The sequence below is a fragment of the Vombatus ursinus genome, unplaced genomic scaffold (assembly GCF_900497805.2).
Source record: "Vombatus ursinus unplaced genomic scaffold, bare-nosed wombat genome assembly UNPS02009573.1, whole genome shotgun sequence".
Taxonomy (NCBI): Eukaryota; Metazoa; Chordata; class Mammalia; order Diprotodontia; family Vombatidae; genus Vombatus; species Vombatus ursinus.
Genome location: NW_020949351.1, coordinates 822,444 through 846,488, shown reverse-complemented (window position 1 = coordinate 846,488; position 24,045 = coordinate 822,444). Strand labels below are relative to the sequence as shown.

At 34.7% G+C, this 24,045-nt stretch overlaps 1 protein-coding gene and 1 pseudogene across 3 annotated transcripts in view; one reads left to right on the top strand and one right to left on the bottom strand.

Moving 5' to 3' along the window:
- The window catches only part of PTPN2 (protein tyrosine phosphatase, non-receptor type 2), a 98,841-nt gene that overhangs the window by 32,054 nt on the left and 42,742 nt on the right, over positions 1-24,045 (top strand). For all 3 annotated transcript variants that reach the window (XM_027852353.1, XM_027852354.1, XM_027852352.1), the window contains exons 3-5: positions 5,818-5,918; positions 13,429-13,527; positions 15,493-15,630. In XM_027852353.1, the coding sequence (XP_027708154.1) occupies positions 5,818-5,918; positions 13,429-13,527; positions 15,493-15,630 (338 nt within the window). The remainder of the gene's footprint in view (positions 1-5,817; positions 5,919-13,428; positions 13,528-15,492; positions 15,631-24,045) is intronic.
- LOC114035961 lies at positions 17,595-18,404 on the bottom strand (annotated as a pseudogene).

Here is a 24,045-nt window from a genome sequence, read left to right as displayed (position 1 = left end):
CTGCAGAGATCACGAAGTATGAGGATTTAGAAAAAGCTGTTAGATTTGACAAATAAGAGATTATTACTGACTTAGAAGAGAGCAGTTTTAGTTGAAGAACTCAGAAGCCAGATTGCAGAATGTTTAGAGGCAAGTTGGAGGAGAAGTTGAAGGTACCAATTTAGCAGCTTTTTCAAGGAATTTAGCCAAGAAGGTAAGTAGGGAAAGATTGAAGATTAGAGAGAAAGAGCAGTGTGACTTTGGGAAGTCACAAGTTTTGAACCTCAGTTTCCTATTTGTAAAACAAGGTGATTGAATTGGATTACTTTTAAGGCCCCATGTAGCTTTAATACTTTTTGATTCAATCAGCAGTATTTGATGTAAGGACAAATAATTAGTACTTGGTAACTGGAGAAGCATAGCAGTGAAATGAAGTGGGCTACAGAGGATTTAGTAGAAGACCCAGGAGGGAAAGCTACTTAGCAATATGTCTGGGCAAGTCATTGAAAAATTCACTTGTAAAAAGAGAACATTTTAACTAGTTATTTCATAGGGTCGTGTACTCCAGAGGGGTACAGCCAGGTGGGAAATAAAGACATGGCTATCCAAATTATGATAAAAAGTGGCTAAAATAACCAAAGCCTTGATCCAGAGATTCTTGTGATGGATACGCCATAGCAGCCTAAACAAAAATGCTTGTCAATTGGGAAATTGCGAGATAACTTGTGATTGTGTTTTTTATATATTATTAATATAATTATGTGCAATATATAATAAATGTAATTGTGTGTTGTATGTTATTAATTATTAATATAATTGTTAAGTTTTATATATTAATATATTACACCATGACTTAATATAAAAGTATTTAAATATAAAGAGTTCAGTAAATCATAGAAAGACTTATACAAACTGATGCAGAATTAATTAGGTATAACTAGGGTAATCACTGTTCTGTGATTACAACAATATTAATGAAAAGACTAAAATATTACACTTAATGCAGTTTAATTATAAGGGCCAAACTTGGCCCAAGAGAAGAGCTGAAAAAATGCACTTTCTTCCTCTTTGTAGAGTTACAGGACTGGGTGTAGAGAACTTTGATGATGTGTTGTTTGGTTCTGCTATGTTGCTTTTTTTTTCTTTCTTTGTATAAAGAATGGTTTACTGGATAGGGAAGCAGGGAGAGATGTATTCAGAAATGAAAGTGGTATTAAAAACAAAAGATCAGAATGTCTTAAAAAATAATATATGTATATATAGCACATTCAGGTTTACAGAATGCTTTACATATGCTATCTTGTTTGATATTCATAACAATCCTATGAGGTAAGTGTTTTCATCTCTATTTGCAAGTGACTTCTTCCAGCTCTAAATCTATGATTCTATGAGAAAACTGAGCTACAGAGAGATAAGATGACTTGTTCACGGTTACACATCTGGTTGAGTTTGAACCCATATCTTCTTGACTTACATCAAATACCCTTATCCTCCTTCCCTTTTCACATTATATACTTAAACTCCTTAAGGACCACGACTTGTTTCAGTTTTGTCTTTGTATCCCTAGGCTGTACAGTGAAGGCACTTAATAAATGCTTGTTGACTGATTCATTTATGTATGTGTATGTGCTATCCCTCCACTGTAGAATGTAAAGTCCTGGAGGGACTGTCTTGGACTCTTCTGTGTCTAACATAGTTGCGTAGAACATACTTGTTGGGTTGTATTGCATTGGGTTGACAGGGAAGAGACAATAATTTTGAGGTTACTAGCCTGATGACAAGCAGGATGGTAGCAGCCTTGAAAGAAACAGGTAAGTTTGGAAGAGGGGCAGATTTAGACTTAAATTACTTAGGAAAGATCGACTAGACATAGATTTAGGAATCAACCACAAAAAGATGGTAATTGAAGCCTTAAGAGCAAATCAGGAGAAAGTATAGAGACAAGCTTCTCAGGACAGTCTTGGGAAACATCTACATTAGGGGGTGGGCAGTGAACAGTTATCCATCTATGGAGATTGAAAAGAACTTGGAGAAAGTAATCAATCAATAAGCATTTAATGTGAGTAATGTCATAGGAACCAAGAGAAAAGCTTCCAGAAGTATCCAGATAGAGAAGGTGGTATATGGTATAAATTGTATCATTCTTAGATCTTTTAAAAATTTGAGGCAAAATGAAATTTCTTTAAAATACTTTGAATTCTTTAGAGAAAATAGTATACAAATATATACTGTTTCATTTCAATTTAACAGATATTTCACCCAATCATTTAGAATAGTTGAATCGGAAAAAAGCAGATTCAAAAGCTATATCAAGAAACTCAACCTTTTTGGCCCAGTGAAACAATGATAAGATGAGTGTGTATTTGGTCTTTATTTTAACTTGGCCTTTAAGAGCTCGTTATGAGTATAAATCCTATCTTCAACTTCTAAAAGTAGACAGAAGAGAAAATAAATGTATCTTCATAATGGGGATCAAACTGAGTGAAATTATCAAAGGAAGCAAAGAACTTGATTTTGACAATATTGAAAGAGGAAACTAATCTGTCTTGTCAGCTGAGTTCAGGTCTAAAACTAGTCATTTCTTGACAGAAGAAACCATTTCTCAGAAAACCTACTGTTGTGGGGGTTGGGTTTCAGAAGTTTGTTTTATTTTTAAATAATCTATGACTTGAAGGTTAGTAATATATTATGTTTCCTTATGGTATTTATTATTAGTATGTTTAAAAACCTCAGTGACAAGAGTTTAAAGCAGATGTCATTTAGAAAAACTGTTACTTCTGTGACTGATGTTACTAGATGTTGAAATCAGACTTCCTGTGGAAGTGTGGTTTTGGTTGTTTTTGTGATATGTCAAGCAATAGAGTTTGAACCACCATTTCTATTGATTGCATTTTTCTCTGTTCACAATTTTTTTTTAAAAAGAGAATTAGAGAAGCTTATATAAATAATTGTATAACAATAAACAAGTATGTTATAGATTTAAAGGTCTTCATTTTACAGCACAGAGAATTGCAAGAATATATCTTGTTAATTCACTGTTGAGTTACAAAGGCAGAATAAAGTGTGGAGCAGGGAAGGCATTTTTCTGGTTACTCTGTTTTAGAAATTAAAACTTAACTTGGAATTTATTGATGGAACAGTTGGTACATTGTGGATAGGTTATTAAGAGATGAATTGGTGCAGGAGGAGTTGTAAGAATCTGGACAGTTTTAAGGAAAGGAGTTGGCACTTTGAAAGTAGAATTTTAGATACTTAAGTGTTTTGATTCTATAATTGGAGAAGTGGCAGTGCCCTACTTTTATTGTTAAGTCTGTGCTGGAAATCATGAATCATGCAGTCATTTTTTCAATGTTCATTTAAAAGACTTTGATAGTTTCACTTCTTTTGAAAATGTTTAAATATTTTTTTGTTCAAATAAGCCATTTTTAAGGTAGTATGCATTGTAGTTAATGCCAAAAAAATCCCACTTCCACTATGAATGGAGTCCATTTGATTCCTCAACTTTTTGCAAATTCCTTTTTTAAAAGTGTTTTAGAATATCATAATGTATACACACTTTACTATCTTTTAAATGAAAGAAAAAAGCCACTTTGATCTTTAGGCATAGGTTCGTTCCACCCATCCTCCTACCTCCAAATGTTCCTTCAGCTTGCTAGAGATGTTTTGGGGACAGATTTGCAATAAAGGGATAGATCCTAAATAGATCATTTTTATTGATTTAGTTTCTTTTTAAATAAATTTGTCATCTGTGAAATCTGAAAGATTTCTTCTAGAATCTTGAAGCTCCAGTAGAGCACCTTTGCTGGTTTTGTGACCCTGATATAAACAAATTTTATGGAGAAATAGTTGAAAGAAGTGAGATTAAGTTAAAATGTGAACATTTCATTCTTAAAGTATTGAGGTGATACTAGTTGAGGTGCTTTAAAATTGGGGGAAAAAAAGCATGGAAATTCTTTTATCCCTCCATTTCTGAAATATAGAGAGGTCCAGTTGTTGACCTGTTTCATTGCTGGCGTTGTAATGTGGCTATCACAGCACCCTACTGAATTGCTCCTATTTGAAGTCTTTATTTTGTACCAGCTGTGTAGTTGATAGTGCTTTGTTTTTTGTGTTTATGTCGCTTCTATGCTTTACACAAGGAAACAAAGTCCTTTGGTGCTATATTTTAGCAGTACTTTGAAATTAGAGTTTATTTGGCATTATGAAGAGGCATTTTCATATATTTCCTGTTATAGTGAGCTAACTTTCTGGGATATGTGGTTTTTATTTTGTTAATTGTGTAGCTGGCTTTCTCTTCCCCAACATAATAAAGCAGTTAAAGGGTGATTAAACTGTTAAAAAAACAATGCTTGCTGACCTCATCTTTCCGAGAACACTAGTATGTGTGATTTACTATAACAAGATCTTAGTTTTTCCTGTTGGCAAATGACATGTAATATTTACAAAGGTCTTGGGTTCAATCCAGCAGAAACATCTCAGATAAATTGATACATGAAAGTAAAACCCGTTAGCATTTTCTTTTCTTTGGAGATCGTGTAACTAGAAGATTTTTAGCTTAAAAATATTTTTTAAAAACTGTAAGATTTGAGGGCAGCAAATTGTAAATTAGATTGTAAAATTATTGTATACATAGTTTTCTGTAGAATTAAGCAACAAACCTCAATTCATTTCATTTATTTTCACAATCCCAGTTTAATTATACATATCTGAAATTGTGCTTTCAAGATTTCAGATTAACAGCTCTGTTCTTTATGCAGATATCTACAATCGGTTTTTAAATTTTCTTGAAGTGAATATGTGTATGGAATAACCTATGTGTGTCTTTTAGAGACTGGGCTTCTTAAAGTTGTACCTCTTAAATATTTTTCCCTTATGTACTTATAAATTATATGAAACGTATTTTTTTTGCCCAGTCTATATCTAAATTTTCCTAAACTTGAAATGAGTGAATTCTGATTTTAAGGAAATCTTATCTTATATAAAAGGAACAGCAATTTATACCTAAATTATAAAGCATATTCATTTAAAAAATTTATATGCTTTAAAAATATCTTTTGCTTTTAATATCCCTGAATATCCCCCTGTATTCTTCTTTCTGCCCTCTTCCAAATCATCCCCTATAACAAATATGTATATACATATATATATATTTTTTTTTTTTGAAAGAAATGGCGGGGATGAAGGAGGAGGAAGGAGAAAATCAAAACCAATCAGTACATAAAACAACCTTGATAATATATAAAATGTTCTATCCCCATGGATCCTTCCACCTCTGCAGAGGAGTGAAGGAAATTGTCTTCACATATCTCTTACTTAAGGCTATGCTTCTACTGAACCATATTTTACAGATTATGAAACCTCTTTTTCAACCTGGTGAATCAAAAGTAGGAATAATCTACATTCTACCTTTGGGGCTTTTTTTATGAGCAGTTATTAAAACATTTCAAAACAAAAATGCATCTTAAGTATTGCATAAGTAAGGACAGTGAAATAGGCTGCTTCTATAAATCTAGTCCTAACTTTCTTGTAGCCAATTTTTTTTTCTAAGCAGACCAGTCATTACTTAAGCAGAGTTCATTGCCCTAAAGTAAGTATTTAATTTTCAGTAAGGAAGGGATTTTATTTTATTGTACTGTAGGATTTCTCATTTTTAAAAAAAACAAGTCATCATTAATGATTTATACCACAAAAAATACTGACTTGATTCTTGTTACCTTTCTAACTGTTGAATAATTAACAAGAGGATAATTTCATGATGATTAATAAAAGCTATAACTGTTTCTGAGAAAATATATTCTGGAGTAATTTATGGTTTATCATTTTTGTTTTTATTTTTAGATGATCATAGTCGTGTTAAACTGCAAAATACTGAAAATGATTATATCAATGCCAGCTTTGTTTCCATTGAAGAGGCACAAAGAAATTACATCTTAACACAGGCAAGTAATATGATGCTAAGTAGTTTCATTAAAATGGAATTTTATAGGTTCTGAATTCTCTCTGTCTAGGAAAAAGTGTTGTACTTTGAATTTAAATACAGTCAATTCCATTAGATAAGAGCAGATTGTCTGTGTTGTATTTTATCTGAAAAAAAATCTTGCTTTGTGGCTTGCCAAGCATATATTCTGCTAATAATTACTTGCTCAGTTGACAATTTCCATGCCTTTTTGTCCTTGTTTTCATATTGTCTGAAGTACAACAAGGAAGTCCTTTTAAATCCTTTTTCTAAGGAAAGGTTGAAAAGAAAGCACAGTAATATTTTAGTACATGTTTTGTATTATTCGGACAAAAAGAACTGCTTGTCCATTGCAAAAATTGAGTTGCTAGGATGAATTGAAGTGAAAGGAGCAGGTAGAAGGGGAAAATTGGATGGTGCCTTGCATTTTTTTTTGTGAAGTGAATTTTCTGTGTATCTGACATGCTCATTAACATATAAATGTTCTTTCCTTTTAAGCCCAATATAATTCTCATTGGATTACACACCTCAATTATTTGTTAGAAGAAATGTGGGGGATTAAACTGATATTACCTTTTGTTATTTAAATGGTTAACTACATAGCTGGGAAAGAAATCCACAGTACTGATATTTAGAATATAAATAATTCTTCCCCCCAAGTTATCGGTATATTAAATTAAAATTGCTGTAGTTTTAGTAGTTAAATTAGTCATCATTTTGTAGGAAAACTTACTTTCTTTCTAACCTTTCCCAGTATTTCTGCTTACCTTCCTTTCTTGTAAATAACCTAAATTAGAGTTTTTAGATTACTGAATATTGATAATACATAGGTAGGTGGTACAGTAGATCAAAGGCTGGGTTTGGATTCAGGAAGATTTGAGTTCAAATATTGCCCCAAGTGCTTATTTGTTGGGTGGACCTGGCCAGGTCTTTAACTTTCATCTTCAATTTTCTAATTTGCAATATGGAGATGATAGCACCTATCTATATCACACAAGTGTGGTGAGGACAAAATGAGATAATATATATAAAGAACTTTTCAAACTTTAAAGTGCTAGTTACTATTATAATTTTATATTTAGTGTTTTTGTCATGGTCATCTGTTTGCTATAAAGATATCTGTGTAATGTACATCTTTGTAGAAACTTAAAAACTGATTCATATTCTTAAGGCTAATTGCAATGAAAGGTTACTAAAGCATTATTCTGTGTCAGCAGCTGATAATACAATTTATAAATGTATCTTGGGTAGGATAGATTTGCTTATGAATTAATATAGTAAAGTTTTAAAATTAAAATTTAATTGGATATATTGAGCTTTTATCATTATTTTTAGAGAACATGTTCTAATTTAACTTTTAAAACTATGATTCTTATATATTATCTAGTAGAATAACCGTACTGTTATCTCAAGTCAGACTCTTCAAAACTGTATTCATTGTGAAAGTGTTGGCAGAAATGATATTAGTTATGTCAGGGACCTTCGTTTGTAAACATATTTTTCTGCTCAGAGTTACTATATCTGTCTGTCTATCTATCTAGCAGGACACATGTATATATGACTTAAAATAAAACTATGGTATTTATATAAGAAATACATTTTAATAATTTTGATATAGATAAAGAGATTTAAGTTGAAGATACCAAAAAATATTTTGAAACAAATTTATTCCTTCCTTTGTGTACTATTTCTCTCACTATTACTTCCACTCATTGCTCCTGGTTATAACCTCTGTGGCTACGTGGAACAATAGAATAATCCTTCCTCCTTGTGACATTTCTTCAGATATTTGGAGGCATCTTTCAACCCCTAAACCTCCAGTCTTCTTTTCACCAGACTAAACATGACTAAAGGCCCTTCATCACCCTGGTTGTTGTCCCTTGGACACTCTCCAGCCTATCAGTCCTTATAGACTGTGGTGCCCAGAATGATGGGACTGTAAATCTCCCTATTCCTGTAAGCTTTGCCCTTTTTTTGTGGGGTGGGATGGGGAATTTCTTGTACTTAAAAAAATATGTATTATTGATCTTTATTTCCAAACCACCCCCCCCACACACACACACACACTCAGCAAGTAATTTCTTGTAATTAAAAAAAAAAGTATGAGAAAAGGCAATTCAGCATAACCAACATATCATATGAGTTTGACAGTATATGTAACATTTCACACCCATAGTCCCCTACTCTACAAGTAAGGAAAGGAAGTACAGTTTTTTCAGTACTTTTCCAACCCATAGCTTAGTCATTTTAATTACATAAGGTTCAGTTTCTCATTTTATTCTTTCCATTTGCATTACTGTAGTTATGTATGTGTGTGTCTGTCTGTCTGTCTTTCCCCTTCCCTCCCTAGGATATCAATGTCATATAATATAAAGAGCACTGAATTTGGAGTGTTCGATTTCTGACTTCACAACTTTCCACCTATGTTAGTCTGGGCAAATCATTTAATTTTGGGGGTGCAGTTTCCTCATTTGCAGAATGAGAGGTATCGAAGTAAACTTGGCAGTCTTTTTCATCTCTAAATGTCCTGAGTATTTGTTATTTTGAAAGAGAACCCTAAGTGCCGGACAGTGCTGAAAACAAAAGTATGAACCACTAATGATGAAATTTCAGGGAGTGGCAGGGAGTCAAGCTTTGCCTTTCTTACCAACCCAAGGTCACGTTAACTTTTTGACTGCCACACCACACTGCTGACTCAGTGAGTCAGCATTCCACTAAATGCTCCGATCTTTTTCAGATCAGTTGCTCTCTCTTCGTGCCACCTCCATTTTATACATGGAAGTTACTTTTTTGTACCCAGGCGCAAGACTTGACATTTATCACTATTGAATTTTATCTTATTAGATTTAGCTCAGTGCTTTAGCCTTTCAGATCTTTTTGAATCCTGACTCTGTCTTCTGTTGTATTAGCTATCCCTCCTGGCTTTGTGTCATCTGCAGATTTGATCACCATACCATCTCTATGCCTTTATCTATATCATTGATGGAAATGTTAAACAGCACAGGGCCATCCATGTTCATATCCTTAGAGGACTGCGTATTGGAGTCTTCCTGCTATGTTGACATTGGACCATTAACAACTACTCTTTCAAGATGGTGATGCCACTAGTTCTGAAACTTATTCTCAGTGTCCAAAACAGCTTTGCTAGAATCTGGGTAAACTATATTCACAGCATTCTTCTCCTATTTTAATAATTCTTGCCAAAAAATTATAATTTAGCATGATATGTTCTTTCTAAATTTTTTAATTCTCAGTTTAATAAGTACCAAATAAAATGACCATTTACACTCACAAAGTAGGAATAGAACAAAGTTGTACATGAAACTTAATAAGTGCATCTTGCTTTTCCTTTTAACTATGTAATTAATTCAGTACATAACTTTCAAAGCTGCCTATGTTGACTTCTGGCCTTCCGTGCTGTATGATTTAAAATTCTTTTTCTATTTTCTTCCTTCCTTCCTTCCTTAGTTTCTTTCTTTCTTATGACTTTATTACTGTATCCCTCCCCTCCCCACATTGGGGTGGGAAAAAAAGAAAAAATCTTTGGAACAAATTTATAGAGTTAAACAAAACAATTCCCTTATTAGCTCTGTCTGAAAATGTCAAGGTGAATGGAATGCTTCATCATCCCATGACCTGTTCTTGATGAATCCATAGCTTTTGTAAATCACCATTTCCATCTAGATACTTTACAATCATTAAAAAAAATCTATTCTAAAGTTTTCTTAGGAATCAAACCATAGACTCACTAACCTATAGTTTGTAGAATTTGTTCTCTTCCCTTTTTTGAAAATACTTTTGTCCAGTCTTGTGGTTACTCCCTTTTCCATGATTTTTCAAACATTGACAGTGGCTTATCAATCACATCTATCAGTTTTTCAGCATGGACCAAGTGACTTGAGTTCATCAAGAACAGCTGGTTAGCCTCTTTATCATCTTGCTGTTTTAGGTATCTGCTACCTGGTAGTTATTTTTGTTCTGCCATTCCAAAATAAATGCCATTTATCCTTTGCAGAGAAAATAGAAACAAAACAAAGATTTCATTAGTTTATCCACTACAGGCAAAGATCCTGTCTTTTCTTGGATCTTCCTTTTTTTCTTCAGTGACTAAAACAACCCACCCTTTTTGTTCTATTTTCCTTAGCTTTCCTTACCAGCCACAGCCAATGCTGAGTGTTTCTGACAAAACTATTTTTTGCAGGATTGTGCCATACTCTTAGAATCACCTTCTATACCTGGCTTTACTTCATTCTCTATACATTTCTTTTTAAAATCTAAGTTTTGGGGCAGCTAGATGGTGCAGTGGATAGAGCACCAGCCCTGGATTTAAGAGTACCTGAGTTCAAATCCAGCCTCAGACACACAACACTTACTAGCTGTGTGACCCCATTGCCTAACCAAAATAATAATAATAATAATAAAATATAAGTTTTTGGGGAAGTTTCCTGTGTATCCACATATGTCTTTTCAGATAAATCACACTTTTTCTCTTCATTGAAATTGTTTTCTTTTGTCTCTTCAGAATTTTGTTCTTGAGCATCTCCCATCCCTTCTGGGTTGAATTCTGCCAAAGCTTTTTTAGTCCATGGGATCTTACCTTTCTTTCTTCTGAACCTTTTTAAATCTGTTTCTGCAAATCTAAGTTGCATGTCAGACTATGCTCCAGATTTTCTTGCCGCTCTCTGAAACTCTAGAATGGAGTGGTTACTTCCCTTCAAAGATGCCCTGCATTTCCACCTCAGTGACAGGTTCCTCCTTGTTAGTGAGATCCATATTAGAATTTCTCCTTTTTGGTTCATTCACTTTTTGAAGGTAAACAAACTTTAATATCGCTTAGGCCGTTCAAGAAGTTATTCTGCTCCACTTTTGGCAGAGAGGAAGCTCTAGAAGATGTCTGAATAATTGAGGTCCCTCATCACTCCTATGACGTGCCTCTGGGCCAAGCTCTGTTACCCCCTCTCATTTATTTCCTTTTCTCTTTAAGATCTCTGTAGTATACTCCCAACAGAATAACTTTGGTTTCTTCTTCCTTTGACCTTTACCCAGATACTCTCCATCTTTCACATTCCTAGATTTCTTCATATGCATATACCATTTTAATATTCAGTACTACCCTACCTTTTTCTTTTACCTATGCTATTTCTTTTGAGTAAGATAAACCCGTTATGCAGCCATAGTTTATTTGTACTATTATCAGAAAATCTGAAGCACACCAGATTTTTACGCAGGTGCTGACTGAATGGTTTAAGTAGGCTATAAACCCATTTCCAAAATAAATGTATTGTATTGTAGTGTCATCTTAAGTAAATTTCAATTCAATATGTAAGTAATAGTTCTGGAAAGCTTAGATAAATAAAAATCTGATACTGTAATTAAAAAGTTGTCTAGTTTCTTCAGGACTTGCACTAAAATAGGGTTCTTAACATGTACCTATAAGTTTGTTCATTTAATATTTTGATAAGTATATTTCAGCATAATTGATTTCTATTTTAATCATGTATTTTATTTTGTGCATTTACAAACCATTTTTCTGAGAAAGGGTCCATAGTTTAACTAGACTGTCAAAGGAGTCCATGATGCAAATAAGATTAAAAACACCTACACTAAAATCAGAAGACTTTGAAGCTTGGAGTATAGGGCCTTAGAGAGCATTAAATTCCACACCCATATTTTATAGAAAATTGTAGCATAAGGAGATTATGATTTATCAAAAATGTCACAGCTAGTTTGTGGTAAAACTGGTACTAGAACCTAGGGGTTTTCCCAATCCAGTTTCTACTATAGCATAATCCTAATTAGTTGAAAACATCTCTAATTACGGTGAAATCTCACATTTTTGGCCTTTGCCTGTTTGCATTGTCATCAAGGTAGAAGAGAACAGAAGCATAAGGAGTTTATTATATGATTCCTACCTCAACTCTTCTTCCCCAATTTGAATAAATTAATGTTCAGAAAAGTCAAGTCAGCGAGCATTTATTAAGTACCCGCTAACTGCCACCACTGTGCTAAATGCTGGGGGTACAAAGAAAAGCAAAAATAGGCCCGCCCCTCAGGGAGCTCACAGTTTAATGGGGGAGACAACATACAAACAACTTTGTACAAGCAAGATATATTCAGATCAATTGGAGTTCATCTCAGATAGAAGGCATTGACATTAAAGAGGAATGGCAGAGGCCTCTTGCAGAAGGGATTCTGTCTGACCATTGAAGGAAGCCAAGAAACAAGGTGAGGAGTGAGGGAGTGCTAGGAACGAACAGTGGTGAAAATATCTGGAGATGGAGTATTTTGTTCAAGGAATGGCAAGGAGGTCAGAGCTAGTAAATTGTAGAATTTGTGGAGGGAGGAATAAGCTGTAAGAAGACAGGAAGGCAAGAAGGGACCAGTTTACAAAATAATTTTTAAAGCCAAACAGGAGGCTGCTAGGTGGCGCAGTAGATAGAGTACCGGCCCTGGAGTCAGGAGGACCTGAGTTCAAATGTGGCCTCAGATACTTGACACGAGCTGTGTGACCCTAGGCAAATCACTTAACCCCAATTGCCTCACCTCCCCACCCCCCACCCCCCCAAAAAAAGGCCAAACAGAATTTTATATTTGATTCTGGAGGTATTAGGGGAGCCACTGGAGTTTATTGACCAAGGGAGTGACGTGGCCAGATATTCACCTGAAGAAAATCACTTTGGCGACTGAATGGAAGATGGATGTAGGGAGAGACTCAAAGCCAAGGAGACCAATCAGCTGTCTGTTGCAATAGTCCATTTGTAAGACGATAAGGCCAGACACCAGAAGATGTCACGGTATAAAAGAAAAGAAGGGGATTGTAAATGAGATGTTCCAAAGTTTCTTTGCCACATCAACTAAATTAAATCCAAACATACTCTTTGTATTGTAATTTATTTATCACTTTATATTCTATTTGAAGGTTTTTACTGTGTTAATTTTAAAAGTTCTACTATTAATGTGTTTTAGTCATTGGAACATGTTTTCTCACAACTACTTTTTAAAAGTTTCTGTCAGCTAGTTGCTGTTGTGTATATGTTTTACAGATTAATGTTTTTGTAATAAAACTGAGAAGCATGGAGGTATTTTCATAATCTACAGTTGTTCTAAATATCATTTGTCTGTCTTTTTTTGTTTGTTTGTTTTTTGGTGAGGCAATTGGGATTAAGTGACTTGCCCAGAGTCACACAGCTAGTGAGTGTTATGTGTCTGAGGTCACATTTGAACTCAGGTCCTCATGACTCCAGGGCCTTTGCTCTATAGACTGTGCCACCTAGCTGCTCCCCCCCCCCTTTTTTTTGTTTGTTTCATTTGTCTTTCCAAGTAGATTTAATATCTGAATTTTTTATTGTCTATATAATCATAACTTTCTTTTTGTACCGGTAATATACTTTTAGTAATTAAGCTGTGTGTGGTTCAAAACAAGTCTTAATGTTGCGTTCACTTTGTCTCACTACCTCACTTTTTTTATACAGTTTCTTTTTGTATTTTTACAGGGTCCACTTCCTAATACTTGTTGTCATTTTTGGCTAATGGTATGGCAGCAAAAGTCCAAAGCTGTAGTTATGCTAAACCGAATTGTGGAGAAAGACTCGGTAAGTAATATTTATAACTTAGTATAACTACATTTATAAGTGCTCTCTCAGGTTGCTTTTGATGGATCTGCTTGCTTGTTAGCTGTCCCTAGTTGCTTGAGGACAGTGGTTAGGATCTTTTCGACAGGGAGAACTAATATATCCTTTTCCTTTGACACCCTAAATTCTTAAATAACAAATGCAGGCCATTAATTACCCTCAGAGGTTTAAATATAATACACTAAGTAATAATTAGCAGTAATACATACTTAGCTCATAGCTTTAGAGGTCTTAAAAATTCCCTAGGCTGGATCATGGTTCTTTGTTGTCTAAGTGTTGGGAAATCTGTGATTGATTTATGTAAAATGACTGCTGCATCTACATAAATTATTAATGGCTTTTAGCTGATGGCTTTAAAAGTTAGGCTTTAGATAAGTAACAAATAACTAAATTAAAATTAGAAATATAATTCATTTTCACTACTATCAAATACATACTCGAAGCTAATAGGTTTTACAAAACTACTTTTCTGCATTCTTGGGTATGTGATATAATGTGTAATTTGTCTCTTCATTGTCATTTAATCCATTTGTCATTTTTTGGACAGTCTGAAATGTACTTCAAAGACTCTTGGGTTTTGTGATTTTCAGTATAAGATAAGAAAGGACAATGTTCATTTGTTAAACTTGATGAGATTGCCAAAGATTCAGGCTTTTGTTTAGAAATCTAAATTTTAAAATAGCATTAACAGAGTTTAATTGAGGTTACAATTAGAAAACTGATTTCATTGAACAAAAACATAAAAGAAAACAAGTTACTGAATCATGTTGAAAGGCTTTTCAATATATCCCTTGATGGATAAGAGTAAGTTAACACACATCTCAATATTTTATTATGTTGGACTGTGAACTTATAGGTCTTTTTTTGGGAATTTTTATATTATACTTTAAGAACCAATAGTAGCACTATCCTAAGGTTGCAGTTTATGTAAGTGTTATTACCTCATGAAAGAGGATTTTCTTAATCCAGAAAGTGCAATGTGGTATTACCTATTTTCCAGAGCAAAAGTTAGAGCAACAGGTTTTCTTCTTTGAAAAATGGCACACATAGAGCAGCAAAACATTTGTACTTGCAAGCTTTAGGTAAGAAATAGAGCTGTTCTGGGAGTATTTAGCCGTGTTTCTGATCTAGAAGGCTGACATTCATTTAAAAAAATTAGTAAAATAACTAGATTGATGTTTCTCAGGACTTAGGAAAATAAAAACATTTCGATTGCCAAAGCAAAAGCTTAGTGAAGTCAAATATTTGCCAAAATCTTTGGTCTGTTTGAAAATAAATAGTTCTGTTTTGAGGGGCTTTGTGTTCTGTATTGTCGAAATACAATTGCTGTTATCTCACTTTTCTTACATCTCCTTTTATGCTTGTTGCAGTTAAAGACACACTTAAAATTCAGAAATGCTATTTAAGCCAGATCAAGCATAGATTTTTTAAAATTCTAAATGATTTCTCACGAGAGCATAAAAATCCATAAGGATATAGAATATATTCAGGAACAAGTTTTTAGACCTATATAATAGGTATTTTAAAAATAAAACCTTTTCAATTCAGTATTATGGGTACCTTCCCCTCCTAGAATCTGTTAAATTTATAAACATTAAAAGTAAAAATATATGATAGTAAAAATGTCAGCCATCGTGCTTTCATGGATCACAAATATAGTTTAACTATTTATCAATATTTTGCCTTTCCAAGGTAAAATGTGAAGGTCCTTATTAGAAAGAGAATTTCATTACCTTAAAAAGCAATACATTTTAATAGCAATATTACTTGTTCTGCATTCAGTTGTCAAGTGATTCCTCTTAAATATAGTAGTAACATTGGTTTTTTGTTTGGATCTATAATTTGAAAAGAGGTTCTCTTCTTTTGTATTGGATTATGTCTCTTCAAGCTCTTAAAATGTTTATTTTTTTGTATTTTTCACCTTAGGTAAAATGTGCACAATATTGGCCAACCAAAGAAGACCAAATGATGCTGTTTGAAGAGACAGGATTCTGTGTGAGGCTAGTGTCAGAAGATGTCAAATCATATTATACAGTTCATCTACTAAAATTAGAAAATATTCATGTAAGACTCTTCACCCCTCCCCCCCATAATATTTGTTCATTCTATCATCATAAGTTTTTGTTGCAGTGTTTTTGAATTATAATTGGATATCATCTTATACCATGTGTTGCTATCCATTTTGCTTTTTGCATTTGTTCCTGTGTATAGTATCTCCAAATTGGATAGAAATACAAGCTAAGCTTTGAGAGTGTTAAGTGTATTTTATTTTTGGCAATAATAGTAACTCGCTATTCAGGGATATGACAAAACATAATCATTTATAAATACAGGTATACCCCACCATATGATTCTTCATAATCCTTACAGATTAACTATAATGGAGTTATAAAAATAGTGAGGTTATTCAGCATTTGGTTGGGCAAGACCATAATAATGAAATTCTTGCCAGGATACATAAAATCTGTTTTCATGTTGCTTCACTATTGTGAATATTGTGAATTAAACATTTGCTTTTATAAATAACTAGGATTAAAAGCAGGTAACCATTTACTGGAGGAGCTCCTTTCTCTTTTTATCTTTCTCGTTTAATTGGTGCAAGTTAAGGGCAAGAGATGTGGAAATGCTTAGGAGATGATAATAAAAGCTAAATAATGATAATAGAAGAGAAATATCATTTGCTTCGCAGAAAGTAACCTTGCAACCAGAATTTAGGAATGCATTTATTAGGGGCAGCTAGGTAGCACAGTGGATAAAGCAGTGCCCCTGGAGTCAGGAGGATCTGAGTTCAAATCCAGCCTTAGACACTTGACATTTACTAGCTGTGTGACCTTGGACAAGTCACTTAACCCTGATTGCCTAGGGGAGGAAAAAAAAGGAAGAATGCATCTGTTATTTGAAATGAAGTATACTTGTAATAGATTATTTAGAAATAGAAGTTTCTAAATAAAGTAGGTAGCCAGTGATCACTAATCAGCATTTTATGATTGGCAAAAAATAGTTATCCCAAATAAAAGAAAGTCAGTCAACAATCATTTATTAAGCACTTGCTATCTGTCAGGCACTGTGCTAACTGCTGCAGAATCTGCCTTTAATAAACTCACATTGGAATGCGGGAGACAACATGCAAATATATATGTATAATACATATATATGCAGGATAAATGGGGGGAGAAAATCTCAGAGAGAAGCCAGTAGGCAGGGATTTGGGGGGAGTTGAGGGGAGATGGATGGACCCAGAAAGGCCTCCTGTAGAAGATGAAATTTGAAAGCATTTGTTTTAAATGTTACCCTTAGGGGGCAGTTAGGTGGCGCAGTGGATAAAGCATCAACCCTGAAGTCAGGAGGACCTGAGTTAAAATCTGGCCTCAGACCAAATACTTGACACTTACTAGCTGTGTGACCCTGGGCAAGTCACTTAACCCCAATTGCCTTAAAAAAAATAAAAGTTACCCTCATTTCCCAGATATGGAAATGTAATATTTCTGTTGTTCCACTCCTCCACTCATCACTGTATGCAAATTTCAACTGTATATCCAATTGAGAATTGTTCTCAGAAGCTTTAATAGTTATGTGTAGGCTACATTTGATGCATATGTAATTGAACTCCACATAAATTCCTGAGGCCCTGAGATATGGTGCCTAGCTTTGTAGACCCATAATACCTTCCCATACCTCAGCATTTTTGGTCCCTTGGACCGCCCTGTAGCATAATGCTCTTGGGGCTCCACTATGGTCTTCTTATGGCCCCCAAAGCTGAAATATTTGATGTTTTAATTCTTGCTCTTTATTTCAGAATTACAGGTAATTTACATAAACTGCATTTATTTCCTAGTCACTATTCACATATCTTAACTGTAGTTCTTCTATGTCCATTTAAGTCATTTCTAAGAGTAGCATTGAACTGGATAGTACAGTATTGTTGCCAAAAATGCATTTTATAATTTTCTAACACATCTCTGTAGGTTCTTTTATTATTGTTGTTTCATGCTTAATTTTAATTTATTACAAGTGTATGTCAGACCATTTTATTCTTGCATCTTCTTAATGGTTTCTTCTTTATATTGCCCTTCTCCTTTCCAACTTGTCTGGATTTGGCTTTATGCTCAAGAATCTTTTTGCAGTCTTTGTCGAGGTTTAGCCTGGTAATTACTACCTTACTAGGGTAAATGTCCACATGGACAGTTGTGCCATTAGTTTTTTCTCACTGAACACATTCAATGTAGATGATTTATTTCTTTCTGTAAACCTGGACTATCTTGCCAATTTGCTGACCTTTGTAGTGTCCACGAACCACCTGGACCCTCATCATCCTTCCGGATGGGCATGGAGCGGACATTGTATTTCTGTCTCAGCTCCTTGGAAAGCGGGGAGGACATGATCTTCCAGCGAATGTGGGAGGGCACATTGAAGTGTCTCTTGCTGTTGTTGCTTCGATCGGAGGTCACGAAGGGGTTGAACTTCATTTTGACTAAACAAGGCGGGGAGGGAGGAGAAGGAAGGTAAATAATAACTCATGTCTATGGCTCTTTAAGGTTTATGGTGCTTGCCTCCCACTCACCCTGAGAAGTAGTGCAGGTATTACTCTTTCATTTACAAAAGAGGAAACTGAGGCTCAGACAGGCTAAGAAGCTGAGGTCACTCTGGAGCCTCCTAGGCCAAATCTCTTTCCTCTTCACCAGGCAGTGCCTCCACCACAGGGCCCCAGGCAGAATAGGCAGCTCCAGAAGGTAGGAGACAAAGGGAAAAAACGCTCAGGTTATTTTGTGTTATATCTCACTTATCTACTAGCTAGAATAATGCTTTTTGGATCATTTGTTTAGCAAGAGGTAGTTATAAATGTGTTGCTTTATTTTTCTGAGCCTTGTTTTTAATTTCTGAGAGAATAAAATAATTGAATTGACTATACCTCATATGGTTGAACACAAGTGAAAATTATATAGTAGTTATTGTGGTTATTTGTTATTCTGAATTCATATCATCTGACAAAAGTGCTGATGATCACTTAAATAACTGCTATACTAGTTTTATACTGTACTATACTATACTATACGATATCATACCATACCGTACTGTACTGTACTGTACCATACCACTATACTAGTCTTACTTATATTACTGACATCCAAAAAATCTTACTGATTTTTATGGCAGTGAATCATAGAGGTTATATGTGTAATCAATATATTCAGTGTACTTCAACATCTTAGTTCTCTTTGTATAGGTTAACTTTAGAGCTGAAAATGTTTTTCTTTAAACTTTCTAATTTTCACTTGTCCTCTTTTCCCCTCTTGTTTTTCACAATCCTGTTGGCCAGCTTTAATATATTAAGTTCCAGGAATTCCATTTTAATAATGACAACATTGTAATTTCCAGGCTTAGATGACTTGTCGAAAAGGGGTAGGGTTACTAACGTGTATGACATTTTAGATTTTGACCTACAAATGTTTCAGCTGTTCCTCTCCCCAGCAATGCCCTTTACTCCTTACCTATTCTTCTATGCATCCTTCAGTATCTAGCTTAGCTCTCACTTTACTATCAGCACATATTGACATCTGTAATTTTTTAGTCTGACAGTTTGGCATTTATCACATACCTTCTTGTCTTCCAGTTTCATGTGTCTTAGCTGTATGCCTTATCTACGCTAAGTCTAGCACAGTAGTCAGTTTATGATACAAACAGTGGGTGTTTAGTGAGTACTTTTTGATTAAAATGGAATGTGAAAGAGTTTTTGGTACAGGTATAGTCAAGCATTTTTTAAGTGTAGCCTTGAAGATAATTTACAGAAAATATAAATTAAAATAATTTTCAGCACATCCTAGGACCTATTCAATTCAATTCCATAAACAATTTTTAGGGACCTATTTTGCTCAAAACACTGGGGGATACAAAGCCAAAAAGTAAAGAATATCTTCAAGTAGCTTCCATTCAACTGGACTAATTTGAGAAGGTGCCACCTGAGCTGAGGTCTGAAGGAAAGAAGGTATTCATTGTGGCAGAAGGGGCAGGGCAGCCTCACCTTTGCTGATTGATCTTCACAATCTCAAGGCCCTTTGTCCTTATCACATAACACATTTTATCATAGTTATTTATATGTAACTCATCTCCCCCACCAGAGAAGATAAGCTCCTTGAGAATAATGTCACTCTTTATGCCCTCCACAGCTCAAAACTCACTGCTTTGCACATATGGGATCTGAATAAATAATGAATAAATGGCTTATGGATTTTTAAGTACCTATGTTGGTTTCTTGAAAATTTGAACATGAGAGTCAAATGGATGATCATTTGAGGTGATAGTTTAACTTAGCAAAATTAGAAAATCACAGATGTTCCTATTATCATTACTACCCCCTCAATTCAGTATTCATTCTCTATTTCAAAAATGTACGGTGATCTTTTTGGAATTTTACCTTAATAAAACTTTATTTAATTGGAATGTTAAGATTGGCAGTGTTCAGGTATATTGAATTTTCTGGTAAACTGAGGTTACTGAGATCAGTATAGTCATCATGTTGTAATAGAGAAAAGTGCCAGACTTCAGGTTAGCCAAGAACTACCTGGGAATCAAAGGACATAAAATATGTAGAATACTATTAAACCTTAGAGTTCTATATAAATGGTAGTTGTTATCAATTAATGCCATATTGTAATACAGATCATAATTACCAGAAGTAGGTCTAAACTTAAACCTTAAGGCTTAATTTGGGGTTAGTAACACATAAAACTCGTCTCTTTATTCTTGCCCCCAATAAATCCCTTAAATGAGTTAGTTTTCCTGTCATTAGCCTTCTCTTATTTAAGTAAAGGTAACTAGGTGGCACACTGGATAGAATGCCAAACTTAAGAGTCAGGAAGACCAAATTCTGCCTTAAACACTTAATGATTGAGTGATCCTGGGCAAGTCACTTATCTCTCAGCCCCATTTTCCTCACCTGTAAAATGGGAATAATAGAGGACCAAATGAGATAACCTATAAGGTACTAGCAAACCTTAAAATACTTTGTAAATGCTACTTATTATTATTGTTATTACTAAAATTGCAGCTAATTGGAGGTTTACTATACTTCTTAAATACGTGTACTTCTCAAAACACTAATTACGTTTTAGAAGCACTGTATGTTTATTTTCTTTTTTTAACCTTTCAGAGGCCCTGGAATATAAAAGTAACTTGTATGTTACATTCTGCTTTTTTTTTTTTTTTAAATTAAGTCTATCAATAATCCAAAAGTTTTGGTTTGGGCAAGTAATTACCTTGCTTTGAAATAAGTTAAAAGCAGGGTTCCCATTTTTAGTATTTTCCTTTAATAATTGAGTAGATCTGTGACCTGAATAATGTGGGTATGCTCTCTTAAGAGTTCAAGATTGCAGTCCTTATTTGCCTCCTCTTCTCATATGAGTCTTGTCTATGTCTTTCCATAAATCATCCCTGCAGGATCCTACCCACTTGACCTGCAGACCTTTCTCTCAGTCTTAACATTTTTGGGGTACCAGTGCAGCTGTGACTGCTGGTTTGTTCCATATTTTCACTACCTGAGCTGCCCATCTGCTCCTCCCGTTTCCTGGGTGATTTCTCTTGTTTTTACTTTTTTTTTTTGGCAAGGCAATAGGGTGAAGTGACTTGCCCAGGGTCACACAGCTAGTAAGTACCAAATGTCTGAGGTCAAATTTGGACTCAGGTCTTCCTGAATCCAAGGCCGGTGCTCTGTCCTCTGCACTATCTGGCTACGCCCTGGGTGATATCTCTTATACCTGTTCTTGCACATAGAGCCATTATTGGCCTATCACTGCCCAAATGTATGGGTCCACTGCCCTTAAGTAAATCCAAACTTTCCATTTAGCAGAGATTATGGTGTTACATTATTCACATAAATTGGCTATTACCTTTATGACCTTGGGCATTTACCTAATCTCTTTGTTTCATGTTTCTCACCTTTTTTTTTTTTTTAAGGCAATTGGGATTAAGTGACTTGTCCAGAGTCACACAGCTAGTAAGTGTCAAGTGTTTGGTCTGAGGCCAGATTTGAACTCAGGTCCTCCCGACTTCAGGGCTGGTGCTGTATCCACTGTGCCACCTAGCTGCCCAACATTTTCCTCATCTTTAAAATGAGGCTGAACTAAGTGGTATCTAGGCACTTTCTAGCTCTAAATCTATAATCCTAAGAATATTGATGATAAACAGTGGGTTTTATTATCATAGCAGCTTGGAGGTCTTTGAAAGTACGGTGCATTTTCCCCAGTGCAATCCTATTCACTTCTGGGTTCAGTTTGTAGTCTCTCTGCAGTGCCTGTCCTCTTTTTTTTTTTTTTTTAAGTTTACATCTATCCATTTTACTCACAAAATTATACACACAAATATAAAATTTATATTGGTTTTTTTTTTTTTAGTGGTTTCAGTCATGTCTAACTCTTCAATTTTAGGTTTTTTTGGCAGAGATACTGGAGTGTTTTACCATTTCCTTCTCCTGCTCATTTTCTAGAAATTAATTTTATTTATTTTAGTTTTCAACATTTACTTCCACAAGATTTTGAGTTCCAGGTTTTCTCCCCATCTCGTTCCTCCCCCAACCCCAAGATGGTGTGTATTCTGAATACCCCTTCCCCTGATCTGCCCTCCCTTCTATCACCCCCCCACCCCTTCTCTTATCCCCTTCCCTTTCTGTCTTCCTGTAATGCAGGATAGATTTCTTATACCCCATTGCCTGTATATCTTATTTCCCAGTCGCATATAAAAACAATTTTTAACATTTGTTTTTAAAACTTTGGGTTCCAGATTTTCTCCCTTCCTCCCTCCCCATCTACCCTCATTGAGAAGGCAAGCAGCTTGATACAGATTGTACATGTGTAATCATGCAAAATACTTCCATAATAGCCATGTTGTGAAAAACTAACTGTATTTCCCTTCATCCTATCCCATCCCCCACCCCCCATTTATTCTGTTTTTTATTATTTCATTGTAAAAGTGCATTTGACTCCTTGGAACAAAAGAGCAAAGGCGCTTTTCTAACAAGTATTCTTCGATGTAAATGTTAAGATTATACAAGATTAAAAAAAAAGATTATACAAGATTCATTAAAAGATGTCACTACAGAGAGAACTCAGTTCAACTATCCTTTGTCCATCGTCAAACAATATAAAACAAGAATGTGTAGATTCAACAGAATTGTTCACTACTGTCACGCTCTCTTGGAGAGTGCCTTGTACATTGTTCAAATGGAAGAGGGATTTCCTGTAGATGGTGAAGTCCTCCAGGTGATTCTGTTTACAGATTTCATGGTGATTGTGCTTCTTTTAAAGACCCACAGATAAGGTTTTTTGGTAGTAAGGAAGCTTGTGCGCAGAACAGGCAGGATGTTTGCAAGGCTGGTAAATGCTGACTAGTTAAAAGTATAGAATACTTGGAAGGGAGTTTTAAAGGGAGTTAAAGCTAGAATGGTGACATAGTTTTCAGTAGAATGATGAGAACAGAAGCCAAGTTGCAAGGGTTTAGGGTGTTGGGGAAGTGAAGTAGTGGCATTAAGTAAAGACTTTTTCAAGCAGTTTGGTGTTGAGGAGAAGAGAAGGGATTGGAGTAGTAGCTCAGAGCAGTATAACACAGTTGAAGTAGAATTACATGTATTAAGAAATGGGAAGATATGAACATATTTGTAGGGAAGGAACCAGTGAAGAAGTGGAGATTGAAGGTCCAAGGAGAAACAATTGATCAAGCAGTTACTTGGAAGAGAGAAATAGATGAATAGAGGACAGAAATTGAGGGTTTACTTTCTCCTTAGAAAGAAGAGATGTTTTTTTTTCCCCCTCAGAGGCAGGAAGAAAAGGAAGAGATTCTATATCTAGAGATAGAGAATAATTTTTAAAGTTGATAGGAGGAAAGTTGAAGGACCTCATAAAAATGAAAACTTTTTCAGGTTATTTCATTTATTTGAGAGAAAGCATGATAGATTTTAAGTGGTTTCAGCTTTTTTTTTTCTTAAAGTGAGATCATATTGCTTTATTGTATTGAACGATGACCATGAAATAACATGTCAGAAATTCTCCTGCTTACTAATTATGTGTGAAGAATTAATTTGTTTCGTAACTAGAATTTACATATTTTATCTTCCTTATAAATAAAATGCATTGCTGTGTCTGTATAGGAGCAGCATGAAGATTAGTCATTTATGGGAGTGGGAGAGGGTGGTTCTTCTGAGAAGTCTTCATTTTGTGGGCCAAAATAATAAAATATCAGAACTTGTAAAATCTGATGCCTAAATTTTTAAATTTTTAAAATCTGATACTGAGGAAAGGCCATCATCTAGAGATGACTCATTTTGTGTATGCAAGGGCTACAGGTTCTATTTTATGCTTTTAAAGACTTGAGCCTTAAAAATATATAATGAATAGTGTCATTCTTTCCCATTCCCACCCCCTGGATTTTTTTTTCGTGTGTGTGTGTGTGTGTGTGTGTGTGTGTGTGTGTGTGTGTGTGTGTGTGTGTGTG